General features: G+C 42.9%; 1 protein-coding gene across 9 annotated transcripts in view; it reads left to right on the top strand.

Moving 5' to 3' along the window:
• The window catches only part of PNPLA7 (patatin like phospholipase domain containing 7), a 668,718-nt gene that overhangs the window by 225,384 nt on the left and 418,754 nt on the right, over positions 1 to 24,580 (top strand). For all 9 annotated transcript variants that reach the window (XR_003858427.1, XM_029614471.1, XM_029614468.1 and 6 more), the window contains 2 exons: positions 8,457 to 8,615; positions 13,102 to 13,179. Coding sequence is in view for 8 of the 9 variants with exons in the window: in XM_029614471.1 (XP_029470331.1) it covers positions 8,457 to 8,615; positions 13,102 to 13,179 (237 nt within the window). In the remaining variant the exon portion in view is untranslated. The remainder of the gene's footprint in view (positions 1 to 8,456; positions 8,616 to 13,101; positions 13,180 to 24,580) is intronic.

The raw sequence follows: 24,580 nt of genomic DNA, 5'->3' as shown, positions 1-24,580 counted from the left end.
AGTACGTGTGGGACATCCTGAAGCAGATACAGGATGTTGCTGAGCAATTTCCTCAGCAGCAACAAAACACCCCCTCCTTTCGCTGATGCCTTAGAGTATGGAGTACAGAAAATTCTGGGTTCATTTGACCTACAATTTTTACGAAATAGCATCCAGGGTCTCTGCTGTGGGAATTGGTGCCCGCAAGCTCACATTGCTGTGGGCCTCGGTTCTCAGATTGGAGGTGCAGGAACAACTTGCTGACATGCTGTGTATGGGAGAGAATCTCTTTGAAAATAGAGTAAAGGACCGGTGGCCTAAATCTGGGACCACCATGTGACTGTTCAGCAGCTCTCTACTGGAACTCAGCATCTGCCCTCCTCAGCCAGGAGGTTGTCTAGATTTAGACCTGGGAAGTTCTCCTTCCACCCGAAAAAGTACTACCTTCTGCCTCCTTGTTCCTGTCAGCAACACTAGGGCTCTCATGGCCATTCCATGCAGCAAAGAGCTCTGAAAGCTTGCCAGAACCTCAATCAATTCCAGGGACAGGGTTTTGACTGGATCGCAGGGATTATAGCCAAGTTGCCTGTACCTGGAGCGATGGACCTGATGTTCGGGGGAGGGCTTCGGTTCTTTGTGAACCTGTGGACCAGTGTAACATCAGACCAGTGGGTTCTTTCCATCGTTCATGAGGGGTAAAAATTAAATCTTTTGGCTACTCTACCAAATTGCCTCCTGAACCCATTCTGGAAGTACTAGTTGCTGAGCTGTCTTCCTTCTTAATGGCCAGAGTGGTCAAATCCACCAGGGCAAAAAGTGCAGGGATGTTACTTCTGGTACTTCCTGTTCCCCTGTTTTCATTGGTAACTCCGTCCCATCCTAGCCCTAAGGATCTTGAACAAGTTCATCAAAAAAGAAAAGTTCAAGATGGTTTCCCAGGGCAGCCTGATCTCCTTCTTGAGAAAAGAGGACTGGCTAAGCTCCCTGGATCTAAAAGACGCTTACACCCACATCAAGATCTTCCCCAGCCACCGGAAGTATCTCATATTCTTGGTGGGGAAAGCAGCACTTCCAGTGTTACATTCTGCCGTATGAGCTTGCATCAGCCACTCGTGTCTTTGTGAAGGTGTGCCACCACCACGACTAGGCATTTTGTGAACTGGGAGTTCATGGTTTCCTGTATCTGGATGATTGGCTGGTCAAGAGCACCTCTCAAGCATGGTCTGAGGAGTCCATGCATACAACCATCAGGGTGCTGGAGACACTAGGGTTTGTTATCAACTACCCCAAGTCCCATCTCAACCCATCAACACAATTGGAATTTATTGGAGCCCTGCTAGATATGGCTAGATATGGCTCAGGCCAAGGGTTTCCTATCACAGCAATGGACCAAAACCTGATGACCATTGTGGCGGGAATTCAACAGAACCAGCAGGTGTCAGCATGGCACATGTTGAAGCTGTTGGGCCATATGGCTGTGACCGTACACATCACTCCCTTGGAATGTTTACACATACGAAAGTGTAAAGTGGGAGCAAGCCATTCAAGATCTCTAGGGGTGCATCAGAATAACATCATCTCTCCAGGATTCTTTATCCTAGTGGTGGGAAAATTTGAATTTGGAAAGTGGGGTGATTTTCCAAAGTCCTCTCTCTCAAATTGTCTAACCACAGATGCGTCCACTCTGGGCTGGGGAACTCATATAAAAGGACTCAACACCCAGGGTCTATGGTCTGTCCAGAAATGTCTCTATCAAATCAATTTCCTGAAGCTCCGGGCAATCAGGTTCTTGCTATGGGCTTTCAGAGATCAGCTGTTCAACAAAATTATCCTGATACAAACCTACAATCAAGTGGCAATGTGATATGTTAATAAGCAGGGAGGTATGGGATCGTACCTCTGTTAGTGTTCTAGGTAGCTGTGGGTGGATCCTCGGGCCGCTGGCAGATGACCTCGCCCCTGGGGGAAGATCCCGAGAGGGACCACCGGTCAGGCTCAGAGTATGGAAACAGACACACACTAGTTCTTTTGTGGCAGTAGTGAGCTCAAACGCCCGGCTGGGCTGTAGTCCCTCAGATACTGGAACAGCGATCCTGGATAACTTAAGCTTCAGTGGAAGTGGCGGTGTTGGGGAACATCCATAGCCCACTTCAAATGATGACACAGTAGTGGATCTTTCAGCTTGATGAGGGGACTCCTTAAGTCTTCCACTAGACGTCTGAGAATGAAGTTGCCTTCTGCCCCTGAGTCCACTGGGGCAGGAGTCCGAACCGTGACCGGTCCGTAAGTCAAAGAGACTGGAAGAGAAAGCGGAGGAGAGGGCGCAAGAACAGTCCTCCTGCAGGACTTAGGCCCGTCCGTTTTCCGGACGAATGGGGCACGTAGAGACATTTTGGCCAGGCTGACCACAGTACATGCAAAGGCCGCGCTTTTTCCGAAGTCTTCTTTCTTTGGAAGTTAAATGTCCATGACCAAGTTTCATCGGTTCATCTTTATCAGCAGCAAGAATTACTGGAACCAACTGTTATAAACCCTGCCTGCGGAGCTAACCCCTGTGAGCAGGCTCCACTCACTTCCCATGCCTCTGCTGCCCGACGCGGCTGGTGCCGCCGGAGCCGCGGACTTGGCCCGGAGGTCGCCATCTTGTTCCTCTCTTCACCGCGGCTGGAGCCATGGACTTCGCCGTTCATCGCAGCACAGAGCCACCACCGACGTCGCCTTCGCGGCAGGAGGCCGCATCTCCGGACTCGATTGGTGGCTGGAGCCGCCCTCGGGGCTTCCTGCAGCGGCTGGAACCATTGCCATCATCGTGGCCTGCCTTCAGGCCCAGCCCTGCTCTTACGCGACGTCGACGCTGTGAAGGCCGCTGTCCATGGTCCTGCACAGTTCCTGCTTCCTTTCCCTTAGGTGCCGGCGCGGTCTCTCTTCAATATTTAAAGGGCCAGACACAGGAAGTGTGCTGGCCCCACCTTTGGATGGACTTCCTGCTTGAGCCCTATATAAGGGCTGCTCCATCACTTCAGTCTTCGCCTTGCATCAGAGTTACTTCACTCTGGAGGCTCCTGCCTGCCAGAGCTCTGTCAGGTCTTCTTCGTGGAGCTCCTCTTTGTTTCATCTTCATGTCATGTCAAGTCTTCATGCCTGAGGTCCTCGTCCAGGTGTCCTGATGTTTCGTCTCCTGGTGTTTCGCCTCCTGGTGTCCTGCCCTTCTTGGTGTTTGCTTCAGCGCTCCTGAGCCTTCTGGTCCTGTCAGGCCGTGGTCTCTCGGATGACGTCTTTCCCGAGCTTGGAGTTGCCTACAGGTGAAATTCGTTCCTGTGCTCCTGAGCCGTCATGTCCTGCCAGCCTTTGTGGTGCTTCGGGCAACATCTGGCTCCGTCGTCGGAGTCACACTTCGACTGGATTCTTCCTTGTGCTCGTCCCGTTTTCAGCGTGGTCCATGACCAGCCTCCTCGGGCTGTGTAGGGCGCGCAGTGGGACAGGGTGGTCCGCGACCAGCCCATTGGGTCCGCCCGTGAAGGTGGGCTGTGTAGGGCGCCCTGAGAGACAGTGCCAATGTTCACCCTCCCAGCTCTCGTCTTGTCTGGACTTTGTCAAGTTCCTAGTCTCGTCCTGGATGCCGTTGCATCAGTCTTGGTGATGCAACATACATATACACACATATTAATTTATTTATTTAAACGCTTTTATAGACCGGTATTCGTCGAAATATCATATCTGTTTACATGGAACTAAACAGCGAACGTACATTAAACAGGGAGTTAAGAACTTGGGGGTATAACTTGTACAGAATTATTTATTTATTTATTTATTTATTTATTTAAGAGTTTTTTTATATACCGGGGCACGTTAAAAACATCACCCCGGTTCACAGTGTAACGTAACGTAGCAACGGGCTTTACAATAATTTAGAGTAGAAAAACATAGGTAACGTAGCAACAGGCTTTACAATAATTTAGAGTAGATAAACATAGGTAAACATTATTTAGATTTACAGCTATTCACAAGGTGTCAGGTCTTTATTCACAAAGGTGTCAGGTATATGGTATTGGAGGGGAGAAGGAGGATGGGGGTGTTGGGGTGGGAGGAGGAAGAGGGTGGGGGGGTACAGTGATGTGGGGAAGAGGGGGGTAATGGTTGTTAAGTTCAGGAGGGGCGTGTCAGTCGAGGGTCGTATCTTTAGTCGGGGTATGCTAGTTTGAAGAGCCAGGTTTTCAGATTCTGTTTGAATTTTTTATGGCAAGGTTCCTGGCGTAGGTGGGGTGGCATTTTGTTCCATTGGGATGTGCCTGCTATAATGAATGATCTTTCTCAGCGGAATAAGGTGTATATATATATATGTATGTATATATGTATGTATGTGTGTATATATATATATATATATATATGTATGTATATGTATGTATGTATATGTATGTATGTATATATATATGTGTGTGTGTATATATATATATATACACACACACACACACACACACACACACAGGAGACCCTCACCCCAATGTTGGGCGAAAGCATCTGAGTCTGGTTTGTCACATGTCCTGGGCTTTCTCAGAGGTGGAAGATCCGATTCGCGACCCCTTGGTCCAGAGACCATTTTGTGGGGTCTGAAGGCACTACTCAGTCTGTCCGCTATAACATTCTGCATTCTGGCCAGGTACATGGTCCTGAGCAAAATCCCATGGAAGAAGGCCTATGACCAGATCTGGACCGCTTCCTGTCACAGGAGATTGTTGCGACCGTCGCTGCCCGATGTCTCCACTACGCCCACCTTACCTCTTTGGCGACTCCCTCTGTGCCTGTTGGAAGTTTGGCTGCCGCGGCATCATCGTGCCACATACACATACACATATATTTATTTATTTATTTAAACGCTTTTATAGACCAGTATTCGTTGAAACATATCAGTTTACATGGAACTAAACAGGGAGTTAAGAACTTGGGGGTATAACTTGTACAGAATTAGCGGAATAAGGTATATACAATATATACAAGGATACAGTAATATATATAAGCTTTCTTGAAGCTTCACAAAGACAAAGGGACTGTGATTCTCATAGTCCCTTATTGGCCAAGACAGGTGTGGTTTCTACTTCTCAGGGAGATGTCCATCCAGAAATCAATCAGGATAGACTTCCCTAGATTTCATCACACAGGATTGAGGCAGGTTGTGACATCCTAACCTCCAAGTCCTGTTGTTCACAACCTGGTTGTTGAGAGGTTAATACTGCAACTATTAGATCTCTCATGGGAAGTGTCTTAGATCTTGGTGGCTTCCAGAAAGCTTTCCACTGGAAAGTCCTATGGACTGAAGTAGAAGAGGTTTTCCTTGTGTGCAGAAGGCCCTAGATACATTTTCCTGTTCCCCACAAAAACTACTTGACTATCTTCTACAACTTTCAGAAGCTGGTTTAAAGATCAGCTCTGTTAGAGTTCATCTGAGTGTGATTGGCGAATACCACTGTGGTGTAAATGGTATGCACATCTCTGTACAGCCTATAGTTGTATGTTTGATGCAGGGCCTGCTTTAGTTGAAGCCTCCCATAAGGCTTCTCGCTGTGTCTTGGGACCTCAAGTTGATGTTAGCTCAGCTGATGAAAGCTCCCTTTGAACCACTGTGCTCCTGTGACCTGAAATACGTGACCTGGAAAGTCATGTTTTTGGTGGTATCACTTCAGCATACTGGATCAGTGAATTCCAGGCCTTAGTGACTTACCCTCTTTACACTAAGTTTTTTGATGACAGAGTGGTCTAAGTACATTCTCTAAGTTCTTGCCTAAGGTGGTGTTGGACTTCTATCTTAAACAGTCCATTGTCCTGCCAACATTCTTTCCCAGGCCCCATTAGCACCAAGGTGAACAAGCCCTGCATAGTTTGGATTGCAAAAGAGCCTTACCCTTCTATCAGGAGCGGACAGAAGCTCATAGACAGTCCACCCAACTTTTTGTTTCTTTTGATAGGAATAAGTTGGGTATCACTGTTGCCAAGCAGACTCTTTCTATTTGGGTAGCAGACTGCTGCGACTCCTGTTATGTCTAGGTGGGACTGCATCTTGGGGGTCATGTCAAGGCTCACTCTGTTTGAGCCAAGGCAATGTTGGTGACCCACTTACGAGCAGTTCCCATTGTGGAGATCTGCAGAGCTGCGATGTGGAGTTCTCGCCACTCATTCACATCGCATTATTGTTTGGATGGGGATGACTGTCATGACAGCAGGTTTGGCCAATCTTTCCTTCGCAAATTGTTTGAGATTTAGAATCCAGCTCTGTTTCTGCCTAGGGCTCATTATTTTTGTTCAGGCTGCCTCCCCACTGTTACCAACAAAACTGGTTATTGTGTGTTGGTACTTGTTTGGTGTAGGTTTTTGGTCCCCTTTTATGTTAGGGGGCAATGTGTAGCTAGGGATTCACCCATGTGTGACTGCCAACCTGCTTGTCCTCTGAGAAAGCAGAGTTGCTTACCTGTAGCAGGTTTTCTCCAAGGACAGTAGGATGTCTGTCCTCACAAAACCCGCCCGCCACCCCGTGGAGTTGGGTTTCCCATATGTGGGTTTTCTCCTTTTATTATTTTATTCTTTTGAATTCTGTGATGTAAGACTGAGGGGACCCCGCGTGGTATAGTGCATGCGTGAGCAGGTTCAATGAGACTCAGTCAAAGTTTTCTGTGCCGGGCTCCATCAAATGATGTGTGAGGACTGACATCCTGCTGTCCTTGGAGAACACCTGTTACAGGTAAGCAACTGTGCTTTAGGAAAGAAATGGAGAATAAAATAGAGATTATCATAATTCCTCTGTATCACTCCATGTTGCAACACCACCTTGAGTATTGTATGTAGTTCTGGTCAAATGCATTTCAAAATAGATGTAAAGGAATTAGCAAATTTACAGTGAAGGGCAACCAAAATGATAAAGGGGATGGAAAAATTTCCCTATAAGAAAAAGCTTAAGAGGTTAGGGCTGTTCAGCTAGGAGAATAGACGACTGAGGGGAGTATTATGATAGAGCTCTATAGAATGAGAGGAGTGTAAGAAGTAAACTCCAATCAGTTGCTGACTCTTTCTTAAAACAAAAACAACCAAAGATTATTGTGTGTTCCCTAAGGTTCTGAGGTGATATATTTAAGACACACAGGAGAAAATATTTTTTTATTCAATGCATAATTAAACTCTGGAATTCTTTGCCGGAGTATGTGGTAATAACTGTTATAGCTGGCTTTAAGCAACAAGAAAATAATGTGCGGCAATAAACTTAAACTGAACAATACCACTTTAAACCAAACTGTTAGGTTTTAATAGGTACACACAACAATAGTGCACCGAATTTAAATATTAGTATTTAGGATAAGTAGTTACACTTATCCTAAATGCTAACTACTGTGTAACTACTTATCCTAAATGCTAATATTTAAATTCGGTGCACTATTGTTGTGTGTACCTATTAAAACTTAACAGTTTGGTTTAAAGTGGTATTGTTCAGTTTAAGTTTATTGCCGCACATTATTTTCTTGTTGCTGTATCTCTAAATGTGTGTGCCCTTTACTCCGCTCTCCCTGCATAGCTGGGTTTAAAACAGTTTTGGAGAAGTACATAACTGATTATTTATTTTTGTATATTTATTTTATAGTTATACTGTTTTCCACATGGTTTGCTTGATGTGGTTTACATATTAAAAGGAACATACACAGTTAAAACAAGGGACATACATTGACTAATAGCATTATAATATATTCATGCAAAGCAGCTGATCAGCGTTAGCCAATCATTACCAATATTCGCTAATCATGACGTCAGGCATTGAATAAGAGAGAATACACTGATCAAGAGCGTTTGTTTCAGGCATTAAAGGCCTCTTTGAAAAGATGGGTCTTCAGATTACTTTTGAAGTCCTTTAAATTGCTGATTTCTCTAGGGCTCAGGAATCTCGTTCCAGAGTCTAGGTCTGGCCACTGAAAAGGCACAGTTTACAGTAGGAATTTCTAGCAAGTTCTTATTTGAGGATCCCAAGTGCCTGGTAGGTCTTTAAATACGGAGGGAATTACTTAACCATATAGATGATTCATTATGTAGCAAATTGAAAATTAGAGTGAATATTTGATACTGTATACGCAGTTCAGTAGGAAGCCAGAACAGGAGTTATGTGATCTCGTGATCGTGCACCACTTAAAATGCGTGCTACAGAATTTTGAATCAGTTGTAGTGGTCTAATTGAATATGCTGGTAGTCCTAGGTAGACTTTTACAGCATATAATCTGTTGACCTTTTGGGATCCTGCCAGGTACTTGTGTCCTGCATTGGCCACTGTTAGAAATAGGATACTGGGCTTGATGGAACTTTGGTCTGACCCAGTATAGCAAATCTTATGTTCTAATGTAAAATCATTGATATAGTAAGGGAAATGCTTTATGCGTTTGGCACTTGCACATTAACTGTTGTATGAAAGTTAACATTTGGCACCTTTCGTCTTTTTTTTCTTTATGAAGCCTTTTCCAAAGAAGTCTGTAACAGTGGCGGAGATCCCCTCAGCTGTTTTTCATTATACAAGTGATTACTCAGGAGTGCCTGAACTTTGCATGAAAAGACAAATGGATGCTATCTTTGAAGCTGCCAAAAAAGATCTTTCAATCTTGATGAAACTTGAAGTAAGTTATTCCAGTTGAGAAGAGAAGGTTGGGTTAACATATTGAGAAGTAAATCCATTTCTCTGAACGTGCATTTAGAAATAAGGGTCAATAAACAAACTGCAGGTGATAGCTTTTTATTAGGCTAACTCAATACATTTGTGACTAACTCTTCAGGGCTATGCTTTCTTCTTCAGGTCAGTGAAGAAAAGCACAGTTACACTGGGTTTAAATATAGAATATAGAGTCAGCTAGTCATGCAGTTGTCATTAAAGGGATAGAAGTGGGGAAAGAGGAGAGCTGACAGACATTGTAAAGTGTTGCAGTTCCAAGAAGTGTAAGCCTGATGGGGTGAGAACGTTGATGTCCTTAAGTCCTTTTGTGTTTGTTTCAAAGTGCTTGATCATTTTAATTGCAAACGTTTTTTGTATTTAAGTGGACTAACATGGCAACCACAATCCTCTACAGCATTTCAAACCCCATCATAATGGGATAGGAGGAAAGTAATTAAGTACTGTATGTGAAGAAATCCTTTTACAGAATTGTCTATAAACTTTATTTAAAATATTTGTATTCCACCTTTTACAAAAATTGTTCAAATAAGATAAAAAGAAACCATAGATCAAAATATGCATACAGTATTGAAAATAATACAGATTGACTAAAACTTGGTAATGGGTCACAAGGCAAATAACATATAGGCAAAAGCAGAAAGTAAAATCCCTTAAAAACAGCAAAGAATACTGTATTTTTCGCTCCATAAGACGCACCTAGGAATCAGAGGGGGAAAATGAAAAAAAAAAATGGTGTGCTAAACAGGCTCTGTCCTGGGCATCTGTGCATCTTATGGAGCAAATTAGGGGCGTGCATAACATTTTTTTTTTGGTCCCCATTTCGTTTTTGGGTCTGGGGAGGGCCATTTCGATCCACTCCCCAGATCAGAAAACTTTTATCGTTCTCTTTCTGTGGGAACCTCGCCCCCCCCCCAAAAAAAACCCCCATCCCAACCCTTTAAATGTAATTAACTATAACCCCCTACCCTCCTGACACCCCCCCCCCCCCAAGACCTGCCAAAAGTCCCTGGTGGACCATTTTGATTACTGGCAGCCGACAGCCCAAGTGCAGGAGATCGCTCCTGGATCTCCAGGGACTTTTGGCAGGTCTTGGGGGAGTAAGGAGGGTGGGGGGGGGGGGCGTTGTAGTTAGCTTTTTTTTTTATGTTTGCTCCATAAGACACAAAGACATTTTCCCCCCACTTTTGGGAGAAAAATATGGTAATTTGAAAATCAACTAAACACAATGCCTAGCAAGAAAGGGGGTAGGCCAAAGTAATTAAATACTTGAAAAATAAATTCTCACAGGACAAGCAGGATGGTAGTCCTCACATATGGGTGACATCACAGGATGGAGCCCATCACGGAACACTTTTGTCAAAGTTTCTAGAACTTTGGCACCTACTAGGCATGCCCAGCATGGCACCAACCCTGCATCCGGCAGGGGTCCCCCTTCAGTCTCTTTTTTCCGCGCAGCAGTTGTCACGCGGGTTAAGGAGCTCTCTAGAGATTCCTGACAGGAATTTTCCTCACGGAACATCTTTAAAATTTTTCAATAAATTCTACCTCATAGGGGTCCCCCTATCGATATCCGTACTCTGCGGTCAAAAGGTAAGGCTTTACCATTGTTTGCGGTCGATTCCCGTTGAGTTTTCCCTTTGGGACCAATACTTGAAAAATAAATTCTCCTGAAATTAGAAATCTCCTCTCTCTTGGAAGGTCAGGGTTGTCAATGCTGTTCCTCTACAGAAAAGGGGAGTGAGTCTTTTGTTCCAGGAACTTTCTGGTCCCCAAGAAGACTGGAAAATATCATTCTATCCTAGATCCTGTTGGGTTTGTGGTATATTGTAGACCCTTGGTCGTTGTGGCGATGACTCCTTCCACGGGGAGGGGCCCCGTGGGGAACCAAAACAATAGGCTAGACTCAAGTAGGCAGACACTGAGGAAAGAAAGCTTTATTATACTGCTGTTGAATACGATGATTCTTGCCCAAAGAATGGACAGTGCTGTAGACCAGCGATATCACATAGGAACTCCAGATAGTCTCTGTAGTAGATGATCTCACCCAGATGTAGTGAAGGTCCAGTAGTGTTCCGCTGAGCGGATAGGCCGTGAATCTGAAGGGTGGAATGATGAGAGCTGGAGCGTAGTGGTACTCACAGAGTAGCAGCACTGGTAACTTCCTTCGGTAGATGAATGAGGAGAAGGACCCATGGTCCGAGGTGCAGGATACTCTGAGCAGATAGGCCCTCAAGGAGCGAGTACCTCGGAGCACCGAGGGTTTCCCGGAAGAGAGCAGACAGGACCCCTGAGGGGGCGGGTGTCCTGGTAGTTAGGTAGAGCACCCAAGAGGGCGAATAGAAGTGAGAGGCCCCCGAGGAGTGGGTACTCACAGCTTGAGTTGGAGCGAGATACTCCAGAGGGTAGAGTAGAATCCAAGCATGCAGCTTAGAAGCGATCAGAGAAGCAAAACCGAAGTCCTTGTTAACTCGTTGGAAAGGAGCGGAGCGGAAGTTTAAATACCCGGAGGTACTGACGTCATGCAGTGGGACCGCCCCCGAGATTCTCGCCATGACATGGTTAAGAATGCAGTCTGTGTGCGCACGCACGCCCTAGAGGCCTCAGGAAGAAGCATGGCGGACAGGGACGCCCATGCTGGCTTGGAGACGCCGAGGGGGTCGGCAAACAGCAGCGGAGGCAGCCATCTTCCCCAAGGAGGGAGAGTAGGGCAGAAGAGAGGTGAGGCAGAGCGGTCGCAGCCGTCTGCGAGCGACTGACGCAACAGGTCCAGGGGCCTTGAACAAATATTTCATAGTAGAGAAGTTAAAGATGCTTTCCCTGAACACCTTACCAACTCTTTTATATAGAGGATACTGGCTGTTCTCCGATGACAAACAGGATGGCAGTCCTCGCACATGGGTGACATCATCCAATGGAGCCTGGCATGGAAAACTTATGTCAGTTTCTAGAACTTTGACTTAGCCTCTCTTAGCATGCTCACACATGCAATATACTATGCATCCACATGGGGTCTCCTCAATCATTTGTTTTCCATGGAGCCTTGTGTCTTGCGGTTAGTGAGTCTCTCTACTTTTTTGCTACTTCTTTTCAGAAGTTTTAGTATCTTTCACTTTTTTCCCTAGTAATTGGGATCACATATTCAACACAGGGTCCCCTGTTTCTCCCCTTATCAACTTAACCAGGGATTTTGATAGTTCTGGTAAGTTTCATTTTCCAGTCAACTTCCCTAGGGTGGTGGTTCACTTGGTGCCCACCAGCCATCAAAGGTTGCAGCCATCGATTTTGATATTGCGTCTTTTTCTTTCGCAATGCCATGTCCTTGTCTGGTTTTTAAGTAGTGCCCTCGGTGCATGAGGACCATGTCTATCACCGATTCCCATGATAGATGTGTTCTCTGCCTTGGGGCATCACATGACATCCAGGGTTGCAGAAGTGCACTAAGATGACCCCCTAAAGGGCATAAGATTCAGCTTGATAAGATGGAATGCCTCTTCAAACCAGGTAAGACTGATCCATCGGCATTGAGGGACCTCGGAACCACACCAATGGATATTCAACCAGCTATATCAGTGGGGGCCAACAGTTGCGTTGGCATCGACTGTTTCCAGGGATGCCAGAGAGAGGCCATCTTCTGCCTCTTCCAGGTCAAAGACATTAGGTTCTTTGTCTTCAGCCTCTGCACTGAGGAAGGACCAATTCAAGCATCAAGCGAAGCCAAAGAAGCATTGGCATTGGTCCCCATTGGTGCATGTGCTGGGCATGGGGATGCACCAGTTCTAGCTGTGAAGCCTCTAAAGCAGCCCCATGGTGAGGAACACCAGTCCTTCATTGATTCCAGGGATTCACCACAGTCATCATTATTCCTGATGCTCACCACCTGTTCTGAAGCCTGGCCGCCAATCTTCCTAACAGTTCTGAAGAGGATTAGGTTATGCCTCCTGGAAGCTAGCCATCCTTGGCATCCGTGATCTTTTGACTAGGAGCTTGAGAGGCATGTGCAGCTGGCTGTGTAGAGGGCTGTGCATGGGCTCTGCATTGCAGCACCAATGGCAGCAGGGCCAGCACCATCCATCCTCAAGCTGCTGCTCGAATCCCTGCATGTGCTCATCAGAGAACTACCAACATAGTTACCAGTGTCGGTATCTGGGGCATTGGGGCAGCCATGGGCTGATCCAGTGGTCATCCCCGGTTCCTCGGAGGAGGAAACTCCCACAGCTCTGTATTTTTGATTGTTTTGTTATATGTTGCAATGTATTTGTTTTTAAACTGTACCCTGTTTTGAGCATAATATGGAAGACAGGTAAGAAAACAACTAAAAAAAAAATACAATTTGGGAATCCTGAAAAATTTGTGGATTAAACCAAAATTTGCATATCTTAAAATGCACACGAGGAACTAACAGCAAAGTTACCTACATTTTTTTTTTTTTCTAGGATCCATCATTATTGAATGATAAAGTGACACTACATCAGGTGAAAGGTGGAACTTTGATATCAAAACAAGGAGATCAGGTGATTGCCTCCATCAAGACAAGAGTAACGGCATTCTTTGCAAAATAAGCCAGTGTAGTTGTGGGCTCTTTGGGAATGTAGTATTTGCGTTGTAGTCTGTATTTCACAAACAAACTAAGAAAATACTATGTCTTTTGTGCAGTAATGAAAAACTATATTTTCCTGTACAATATATGTATAGAACAGGTGCTTATGAGAACACCTGAGATAAATAACAAACAAAACAAGTAGATACACAGTACCAGAGACATTGAATCTGTTATCAGCTCTGGTCAGTAGTCCCACCCATCCCACCTTACATCTGTATATTATCTCTTTGTTTATAACTCCTGAAGTTTTGCAAGCTACTGATAAGAAAAACTACTGCATATGTCCTCTAAGGTGCTGGACATTTTTGTCTTCATTCACTGCTTCTAATCGCCATATTGTAAAACACTCCAAAAAATAAACCGAAATCACCACATGTTGTCACAAGTAATCACTACTATTGTGTGTCCTGAAAGCTAAAGTATATCCATGAAGGCCCAGGCAATTGCCAAATGTTTCAGCACACAGCTTTTGCCAAAGCAGCCTTTGCTATACTTTTGACTGATAAAGTCAAGATTTAACTGTTAATATGCCAGCTGGCTCCCAGCAAGCACACTAATACAGACAGTAAGGGAGAGAGACATGGAGCATCTTTGAGAGAAGTTAGTTTGGGCTGGGCTGGAAATAAGGGAGTTTTGGTCTTGGTCTTTGCCTTTTGTGAGTGAGGAGGTGGATATAGTGCTCTGTTTGCTGCTATGATGATCTATTAAGATGTGTTTTATGTTTTGTGAATTTTATTGTATTTGATAGTTGTGTGTTTGATGTAAACCACTTTGGGTGCTTTTTGGAGTGGGGAAACACATTAGTGGGGTATGAAATGAAACTGTGTCTGCCTGTTTGTGGGTCTTGTGTTTAATTTTCAAGCAGAAAGTAAAATTGCCACAGATACAAAGTACCTGTAGACTTTTGCATTGGCATTTTCTGCAAGTAAAACTTCTCTGGAAAATGTGTATAGATTTGAAAAAATAGGAGGTAATTTTCAAAGGAGTTTTGCGTATAATGTATCATATCAATTTTCAAAACTTATTTACATGCATAAAGTATATTTATGTACATAAAACCCAGTTTTAAGTGTGTAAATCCTTTTGAAAATTACCCCCATAATCTAGAAGTGTTATTTTCCAGTCCTACTCAAAATATGGCTCTGAGAACACATCCCCCTTCATTCCAACTAAGAGTATGCATGCTGTGGAACTCTGCATATACTATCAGCTGGATTGAGTAGGGGCAATTTTCAGACATCCAGTTCACCTGGTTAAATCACTTTGAAAATTGCCCTCCACAGGAGAAAATATGATTTAATACCTTAAAGAGCCATGTACAACATATGTGCCATGCTGACTCAAACCAAGCTCCATTGAGCCCAGGATCTTCACTCCAACAGTGGCCAATCCCAGGTCACAAGTGCCTGGAAAATCCCAAATTGTTGATCTATTTCACTCCCAGGGATAAGCGCTGGCTTTCCTAAGTCTACCTCATTAATGACTGTTTATGGACTTTCCCTTCAGGAAATATTTCAACCCTCTTTTTGAACCCCAGTGTGTTAGCTGCCTTGACCACGTCCTCTGGCAATAGATTGCATAGCTTGTTCATGTGCTGAGTGAAAAAATACTTCCTATGATTAGTTTTAAATCTTCCGGTTGCTAGTTTCATGGAGTGTCTGATTGAAAGGATAAATAATCATTCCCTGTACACCCATTCCATCCCACTCATTATTTTAAAAATCTCAGTCATATCCCCTGTATTGTCTCTTCTTCAAACTAAAGAGCCCTAATCTATTTAGCCTTTTTCCATAAGGGAATTTTTCCATCCCCTTTATCATTGTTGTCGCCCTTCTCTGTACCTTTTCTATGTCTGCAATATCTTTTTTTGAGATGGAGCGACCAGAACTGGACACAATGCTCAAGTGTGGTTACACCAAGAATCTATATAAAAACATTTTTATATTCTCAGTTCTGTTCTCTATTTCTTTCCAAATAATGCCAAACATTCTATTTGCCTTTTTGACCACTGCCCATACCCTGAGCTGAAGATTTCAAGGTATTGTCTACAAGGAATGTGAGGTTTTTTTCCCCTGAGTGGTGACTCCTAACATGGAGCCAGCATCCTGTATTTGTAGTTAGGATTATTTTTCCGTACGTGCATTACTTTGCACATGTCCACATTAAATTATATTGGTCATTTAGGTGACTATTTTCCTAGTCTCACGAAGTCCTTTTGCAGTTCCTCACAATCCGCTGCTGTTTGAACAACCCAAAAGAATTTTCTGGTGTTTGTAAATTTGGTCACTTCACTTGCTGTTCCTTTTTACAGATCATTTATGAAAATACTAAATAGTACAAGTCCTAGTGCAGACGTATGGGACACCACCACAAACCTTTTTCTAATCAGAATACTGACCATTTAGTCCTATTTTTTGTTTCCTATCTTTTATCCAGTGACCAATCCACAATAGGATAATGTCTCCTATACTGTAATCTTCTATTTGCCTGAGGAGCCTCTCTTGAGGGACTTTGTTAAATACCTTCTAAAAATTAAAATATACTGTATCAACTGGCTCACTTTTATCTGCATGTTTGTTTATATCTTCAAAAAATCTAGTAAATGGTAGGAAAGACTTCACTTTGCAAAAACCACGATAATTCTGCTCCCATTAAACTGTCTATGTGGTCAATAATTTTGTTTTTAAGGATAGCTTCTACCAGTTTATCCTGCACCATTGTTAGGTTCCTTGATCTATAATTTTCCGGATTACCCCTGGAGCCTTTTTTAATAACTGGCATCACATTGGTCACCCTCCAATCTTCAGGGATATATAGCTGTTTTAAATGACAGGTTGCAGATTACCAGAAACAAGTCTGCAGTTTCATGTCTGAGTTTCTTCAGAACTCTGGCATAAATACCTTCCAAACCTGGTGATTTGTTATTCTTTAGTCAATCTGATTTGTTACATCTCCTGTTTCACAGTGATTTGGTTTAGCCACTCAGACTTATCACCATCCAAAAATGTTTCTTGTATAAGTGTCCTGAGGTACCAGCTGGAGAGGATCCCAGGATCCCTCTGTCTGCTGATCAAGCTTCCTAGGGTAGTTCCTCACTGCAGGACTCCTCAAACCACAATGAGGTTATTGTTTCTGAAGTGGCCTCCGGGTAGGCTCACACACCAAGCCCAGTTCCTTTATAATGTCCAGCACCACAGCCCAATGCTAGCTCAGCTCCGAAGCAAGAAATCACAAAAGAAGTCTGTGTCCAACATACAATAATGGAGCCCCAGGCATGGGGGAGAGCCCCAAAATATCAGTTTAGGCTGTACTTCACAGTTCAAAATGCGAACAATACTAGTTATAAGTTCACTCAGTTCAGTGGGGAAAACAAACCAGTTTAGCCTTCCGGCAAACACATCACCCTGCTAGGCAGTAGCTCAACACTCCCCTCCTCCCCACAGTTGTGCTGCAGGCAATGGTCTTCCCAGTCCTTTTACAAAAACAAGCCAGTCAAAAGAAAGAAACAGTCAGAACCCAGAGTAATTACACTTACTCTATGTCCATGTCTGCAGATGCAGTTTCCACTGCAGGAACATCCATCTCCAAGTCTTCTTCCTCCCCTGGGAAACTGAGCTCTCCTTTAAACTCCCATGTGCTGCCTTTGACTTCCTCCTCTGTAATCATGGGCTCAGGTATGTGTATTCCCTCCCCCAGGGTGCCAGCCCCAGTTGGCCAATCAAGCTTCTCCCTATTGGCCTACCCCCGCCTCAAAGAACCTGGGAAATGTAGTCTTCCCAAGATCCTTTGACTGTCTCTGCCATCTGGGTCTGACCCGGGCCCTCGCTGGGGTGATCTGGGCCGGGTTTTCCTCCCTGGGCACATCATGAACCTCATCAAGGTAAGTATGACCCAAACAACCTCCTCAGTAAAGGCACAGGCAAAGAATTAGTTTTTCTATTTCCTTGTTCTCCCTGAGCACCCTTTTTACCCTTTGGTTATCTAACGGCTTTTTGATTCAAATGTATTTGAAAAAGTTTGCAATATTTGTTTTATCTCTACTCCCCCACTTTTTATTTTAAATGTTTAATATTTTAATGTAAATCAAACTTTATTGCATACTAAAAAGACTTGCTCTTGGCATTCTGTCTTTCAGCTTTTTAACTCCTTCTACTCCAGAGATGCTCTGTTTATCCCATACTGTCTTGAATTCTAATCTCAAAATATATCACTTCTAATTTATATTATAAAGAAAGTATATAGATTTTCATTTAACATACCTTATATCATTGCAGATATAACTGCATATTAATGTCCTGTCATATAATCATAAGTCTTGAATTTGTTTAAAATGTGGTGATTGTGTTGTGAATTATTCTTTTCTGTGTTGATATATAATAAAAATGATATCACAGGACACAGATGCGTCAGGTGCATGCTCGCCTCCTCTCTCTATATAATTTGCCTTCTACGCCAGGGCTTCCAAAACCTGTCATAGGGATCCCAGGTTTTCAGAATATCCACAATAAATATGCATATTCTGAGTCTCCATGATATACAAATTTGGCCATAAAGCGTGACCTTGCTACAAGGTATCAACAATCACTGATTAGTGCCTTTGTCACCCTGTCAGTGACAGATCGCTGTTGTGAAGAAAACCACTCTGGCCAATTAAAACAATAAAGCAGTCCCTTCAGTCAGCCCTGCCTTTTAGCACCCAAATCAAATGATGAAGCCTCCCTACAAACCATTGGAGTTAGCTTCCTTAAAGATTCTTACCTGGAAAGTGATGTTTATAGTCCCCCATCACTTCGGCTAGAAGAGTCAGTGAGCTACAAGCATTGGTTCATTATTCTCCGTACTTACAGTTGTTCCCCAACAGAGTGGTGCTGTGCCCTCACCCCAAGTTCTTGCCAAAAGTGGTTTTGGCATTTCATTTGAATCAAGCCATTGTTTTGCCCAGGTTCTTTCTGAGACCTCATGCACATAAAGGAGAGAAGATCTTCCATTCACTGGATTGTAAAAGGGCCTTGGCCTGTTATCTAAAGAGAAAACCACATCATCAGGTTTCTTAACACACTGTAATAGCTGTTGGCAAGTGCATATTATCTGTCTAACTAGCAGACTCATTGCTGGCCTCCAAATTCCAGACTATCAAAGCTCATATGAGCCATGGCTACCTATGAGCCGTTTCCTTTGAAGACATTTGCAAAGTTGTAACTTGGTCCTCATTTCACACCTTGTCTTCCCATTACTATGTAAAACGTCTCTCCAGAAGTGACTAGCTTTGGGCAAGCAGTTTTGCACAGACTGCAAAACCCACTGGTCCACTCTCTGTGGGCAGTTCGGTTTGCTTACATCAGTAAGTGTTTCACGGCAACCCTCAGCTTGGGACTCCCCACTTCATGACTAATTCAGTCTTGCTTGTTGACAGAAAAAACATGTTTGCTTACTGTAACGATAAATTAGCCATGCTTAATACCCTCCTGCCTCTCAGGAGAGTTGACTACCTAGCTAAAGCTAAGCTCTATAATTGACTGAGGGACTGATGAGGCAGCGTTTGTGCGAGAATTCCTCCAAATACTCAATGATAAAACTTTAGTGAGCTAGAGAAATGGGTCTGTTTGGCACCACTGGATGATGTCACCTACATGTCATGGCTAATTCATCCTGTTGTCTATGGAGAACCCTATTTACTATAAAGAAACTTGCTTTTAAACTCATAGGCAGAACAAAAAAAAAATCTTTGGTGCCTTGCAGTCAGACTAGGCCACACTTGGCATCTTGTTTACTGCTCTGAAACAGTAAGACTTCTAGTTAGACTGCTGTTGGTGTTTCATACAAATCATACATGCATGTTAATACTGATAATTCAATAACAGTTCATGCTGCTGAGATGAAACATCCAGCATGTTTTGTGCCTTGACTGCATGTTAGAAGGTGGCTTGTTTTACTTTTCCTACTATTGTGATTTGTAGTACATTTGAGGCCACCAATGAGGACATGTTTTGCAATTTTATTGTTTTTTAATATTGTCATAAGTTTAGATTATCCATCGACATGTGGGCATAAATCAGCCATATGTGGGTGACGACATCCATTAGTGCTAACATGGGACCCAGAGCTCAGTAAAGACTTTACTGAGCATGTATAGGAGTTGTCACAGGTGCATACTGCCTCATGATCCTCTGTTTTATCCAACTACCAAATGGAGGTGTCCCAGTCTCTCTTGAAAATTTTTTGGTTTATGTTTTTGTTCCTTTATCGATCTCATTGCTGCTTCTATTTTTGCCACTGCCTCAGCAGACCCTCAAACAAAACGTTTAAGTTCTTAAAAATAAAAAAAAACAAAACAAGAAAAAGAGTATGGAACCGCTCAAGGCCTGCATTTCTGGGTGGCAGATGTCCATCTTGGACACACGCTCTGTTTCCTATTGCTGCTTGAGCTCAGATCATGGCTCCTCAAACTGCCTCAGCTGTGGATGGATGACCACTAGGTTTTCCATGACTGGAAAATGGAGGCTGTGAAGAAGGCACTGCCTGCAAAGAGCTCCATGCCCTGCTGCGTGGCCGAGGACTGGAGCCATTATCCAGGAGTGTGGTGGCATTGGAGTCTCAACATAAGAAATAGAGGCATTCTCATTCTTACAAGGGAAGCAAGGGAAGGCACTGCCTCTGTGGCTCAGGGTTCTGGATCTATCTCAGGTCAAGAGTTGAAAGTGGTGCAGAAGCCTCTGATATTAGCTGAGGTGCCGAGAAGAGCCGCCCCCCTTGGAGCTGAAGAAAAGATTGACCCCATTGGCACAGGCTCTGCCAAAGTGGGCCCTTCCTCATTGCTGTGGTAGGAGATAGATCTGTGCAGGTCTCATTGCCCTTCATGACATGGAATACTCCTTTAGCACTGAATCATGTTTCACCAGAGTACCAGACGAAGTTGGTTGGACTGTTAGATGACCAAGGGGTTAAAGAGGCTCTTAGAGCAGATAAGGCCATTGCAGAAAGACTAAATTAATTCTTTGCTTCTTGTTTACTAATGAGGATGTTGGAGAGAGATCAGTTCTGGAGATGGTTTTCAAGTGTGATGAATCAGATGAACTGAACCAAATCACTGTGACCCTGGAAGATGAAGTAGGCCAGATTGACAAACTAAAGTGTAGCAAATTACTGGACTGGATGGCATGCATCCCAGGATTCTGAGGGAACTAAAAAATGAAATTTCAGATCTATTAGTTAAAATTTGTAACCTATCATTAAAATCATCCATTATACCTGAAGACTGGAGGATGGCCAATGTAACCCCAATATTTAAAAAGGGCTCCAGGATGATCCGGGAAACTATACACCGTTAAACCTGACTTCAGTGCTGGGAAAAATAGTGGAAACTATTCTAAAGATCAAAATCACAGATCTTGTAGAAAGACATGAAGTCTTGCCTCACAACTCTGCATCATTTTTTTTGAAGGGATTAATAAACATGTGGATAAAGGTGAACTGGTACATGTAGTGTATTTGGATTTTCAGAAGGTGTTTGACAAAGTCCCTCATGAGAGGCTTCTAAGAAAACTAAAAAGTCATGGGATAGGAGGAGATGTTATTTCGTGGATTACAAACTGGTTAAAAGACAGGAAACAGAGAGCAGGATTAAATGGTCAATTTTTTTCAGTGGAAAAGGGTAAAAGGTGGAGTGCCTCAGGGATCTGTACTTGGATCAGTGCTTTTCAATATATTTATAAATGATCTGGAAAGGAATACTATTGTTATCAAATTTGCAGATGATACAAAATTATTCAGATTAGTTAAATCACAAGCGCATTGTGATAAATTGCAGGAGGACCTTGCGAGACTGTAAGATTGGACATCTAAATGTCAGATGAAAATTAATATGGAAAAATGCAAGGTATTGCATATAGGGAAACAAATCCATGCAGTAGTTACACGATGTTAGGTTCCATATTAGGAACTACCACACAGGAAAAAGATCTAGGCATCATAATGGATAAAGGTGATAAAGAAAATCACAGTGTGCTGCAGCACACTGAGCTGATGATAAAGATATCGTCAGCTCAGTGTGCTGCAGCAGTCAAAAAAGCAAACAGAATGTTAGGAATTATTAGTAAGGGAATGGTGAATAAAATGGAAAATGTCATAATGCCTCTGTAACGCTCCATGGTGAGATCGCACCTTTAGTACTGTGTACAGTTCTGGTCACTGCATCTCAAAAAAGATATAGTTGCATTGGAGAAGGTATAGAGAAGGGCAACCAAAATGATAAAGGTTATGGAACAGCTCCCCTATGAGGAAAGGCTAAATAGGTTAGGGTTGTTCAGCTTGGAGAAGAGATTGCTGAGGGAGGGATAGGACTAGGGGGCACTCCATGAAGTTAGCTAATTGGAGTCAATTTGTTTTCACTCAATGCACAATTAAGCTCTGGAATTTGTTGCCAGAGGATGTGGTTAGTGCAGATAGTGTAGCTGGGTTTAAAAAAAGGTTTGAATATATTCTTGGAGAAGTCCATTAACTGCTATTAATCAACTTGACTTAGGGAATGGCCTCTGCTGTTACTGGCATCAGTAGCATGAGATCTTAGTGATTGGATACTTGCCAGGTTCTTGTAGCCTGGTTTGGCCAATGTTGAAAACAGGATGCTGGGCTTGGTCTGATCCGATATGGCAATTTCTTATTTTCTTATATCCATGTCATAAGTATACAGCATGCATTCTAGGGTGCAGTAAACTCAGTTGGTAGGGCAGACAAGGCATCATCAATCAGAGCAGATTGCTGTGGCGAACAAACTCAAGAATCCTGCGGCTAGAGCTATGGCACCAAAAGAAGTGGTCATGTTTGTCAGTGCAACCAGCATGGAGTGGCTTGAAGCCAGCTACCTCTACTGCAGAGGGAGCTATTCCATGATGCTGACCGCCGTTATAGTTTATAGTTTTATAGTTTATTTAGGTTTTTTGTACTGTTACATCAGTCGTGAGACCATCACAACGGTGTACAATTAAAATGAAAATACAATAGTGTCATAAATACAATTAATAACAAATTAATACCATAAAATGTTGGTAACATTAAATTATTCTAAAACAATAAAACATTATTACATCCTTAAAGTAAAATACAAAATCAAGGAATAGTAAAATCAATAAGCTAAAAGGTTAAAAGGTTGCAATATAGAACTTGCTGGTTTATTTGTCATGCCTCTGTATATGCACATGTAAAAAGTCACGTCTTTAAGTCTGTTTTAAATTTCTTGATATCTGTCTGCAGTCTTAAATTGGTTGGCAATGTGTTCCAGAGCTTAGGGCCTGCTATGGAAATTGTTCTGTCCCGAACCTCACTGAGTCTTGCTGATTTGATCGTTGGAACAGACAAGAGGCCCTTGTTGCCAGATCGAAGGTCTCTTTGTGGGACATGTAGGTGTATAGAGTAATTAAGCCCGTCTATATTATTTCCATGTATTATCTTATGCAAAATGCATGCTACCTTGTATTGTACACGGAATGTTATGGGTAACCAATGTAAGGAAATTAGTACGGGATAATACTCACACATTTTTGTTCCAGTCAAAACATGTGCTGCCACGTTCTGTAGGACTTGCAAAGGCCTAATAGTGCTGTTAGGGAGGCCAAGCAGTAGCGCGTTGCAGTAGTCTCTTTGATAGTATTAATGATTACAAAACAGTTCTGAATTCCATTGGTGCCAGAAGAGGTTTAAGCTTTCTGAGGGTTAGTAGTTTAAAATAACCCTCTCTTATTTTTAGTGCAATTTGCTTTCATTCCAAGTTCTCTATCTATTGTTATCCCAAGGTCTCTGACAAAGGCGCATGGCAGTATCTTTGAGTTATTTTTAAGGCAAATAGGTTGGATGTCCCTTCCCATGAACTTGCGTTCCAATAAAAGTATTTCCGTTTTGTTTGTATTTAGAATTAGTTTTAATGGTACAAGTAATTGATTAATCATGTTGAGGTACATTGATACAGGTTTTAAGGATTGATCTATTGAGCCATTGATGGGTACAAGAAACTGAATATCATCTGCGTATATATAAACGTTAAGTCCTAACCCTGATTAAAAAAAAATGGCAGACAGGCAAAAGATAAACATTAAACAGCGTCGCAGAGAGGGTGGAGCCCTGTGGCACACCAGTTTCTAATGGAAAATTGTTGGAAAATGCATTTTTTATTTTTACTTGAAACCTTTGATTATTTAAAAGGATGTAAACCAATTTAAAACAGAGTTTTTTATTCCGTTAGTGAAAATGAACCAATCTGTGACTCAGAAGATGTCTTTCCTTCAACTCTGGCACAGAGAGGTCTCTTAGACTGTGGGAGCCTTCAGAGCTAGTGAAGAATTTATTTGCCCTAAAGACCGGAGAGGGAGATTAGCATATCTCCTGTCCAAGATGAACACAATTTCCCCACATAGTGGGGCTGCACAAGGTCTCACACCAGTGCATTCCTTGCCTTAAAAACTTTCAACATTGGGAATAAGTTCTCACTGGTGAGATGGTGGATTCTTCCTCTTCAGGGGAGTGAAAAAAAAAAAAGAAGTGGAATAAATTCATTGAGTTGTTCATTCTGAGATGTTTCCCCCTCAGACCAGCAGAGATCTATTTGGCCACCCTCATCATCATTGAGATCATGGTTCAGCATTCTCCCATGATTAAGGGAGGAGGAAAACTCCACAGGAATTTCTTTAGACCTTCTGCTAGAATTGCATCAGTATACCTCTCCTCTTGAAGATCTCTGCTAGTCATGGTTCTTGGATAAACTAGCAAAGATTCTGTCTAAACATGTCAGGAAATATAAGGACTCAAGATTGTATGTCTTCGGACTCCTTCAGTTTCTTTAGCCTCCAGCAGTCTCCATGACTATCCCAGTTCACAAAATTCCCCAGGACCTGCTGATGGGAATATGGCAGACATCAACATTATGTCTTCCAGTAGCCCAGAAACTGAATCTAAAGAATGGTGTCCAAATCTTCCTGGTGTTTGGCTACTATGGTGGTCAGCACTGAAATATTCCAAGCACACTTGTGATCACTCTTAACACACCTCCAAAAGCGTTAGATGGATTTGGGAAAAAGGTCTTTCAGGGATCCAAGCTGAGTGCCTGGATTGTAGCTTAACATAGTTAATGATACAGGTAAAGACTAAAATGATCCATCCAGTCTGCCCAACAAGTTGCTAAGGATAAATACTTGCCACTCCATGCAGGTTACTCCCTTGCCTTCTGTTAAGAGTAATAATTGCCGCTTTATGTAGGCACTCCCATGCAGAAATATAAACTTCAAGTTTAACAGAGGTTACTCCATTTCTTCATTTCCAGTCTC

Source organism: Rhinatrema bivittatum, chromosome 8 (assembly GCF_901001135.1).
Source record: "Rhinatrema bivittatum chromosome 8, aRhiBiv1.1, whole genome shotgun sequence".
Lineage (NCBI taxonomy): Eukaryota > Metazoa > Chordata > Amphibia > Gymnophiona > Rhinatrematidae > Rhinatrema > Rhinatrema bivittatum.
Note: the sequence above shows the minus strand (reverse complement) of the source record. Positions and strands in the feature narration are given on the sequence as shown.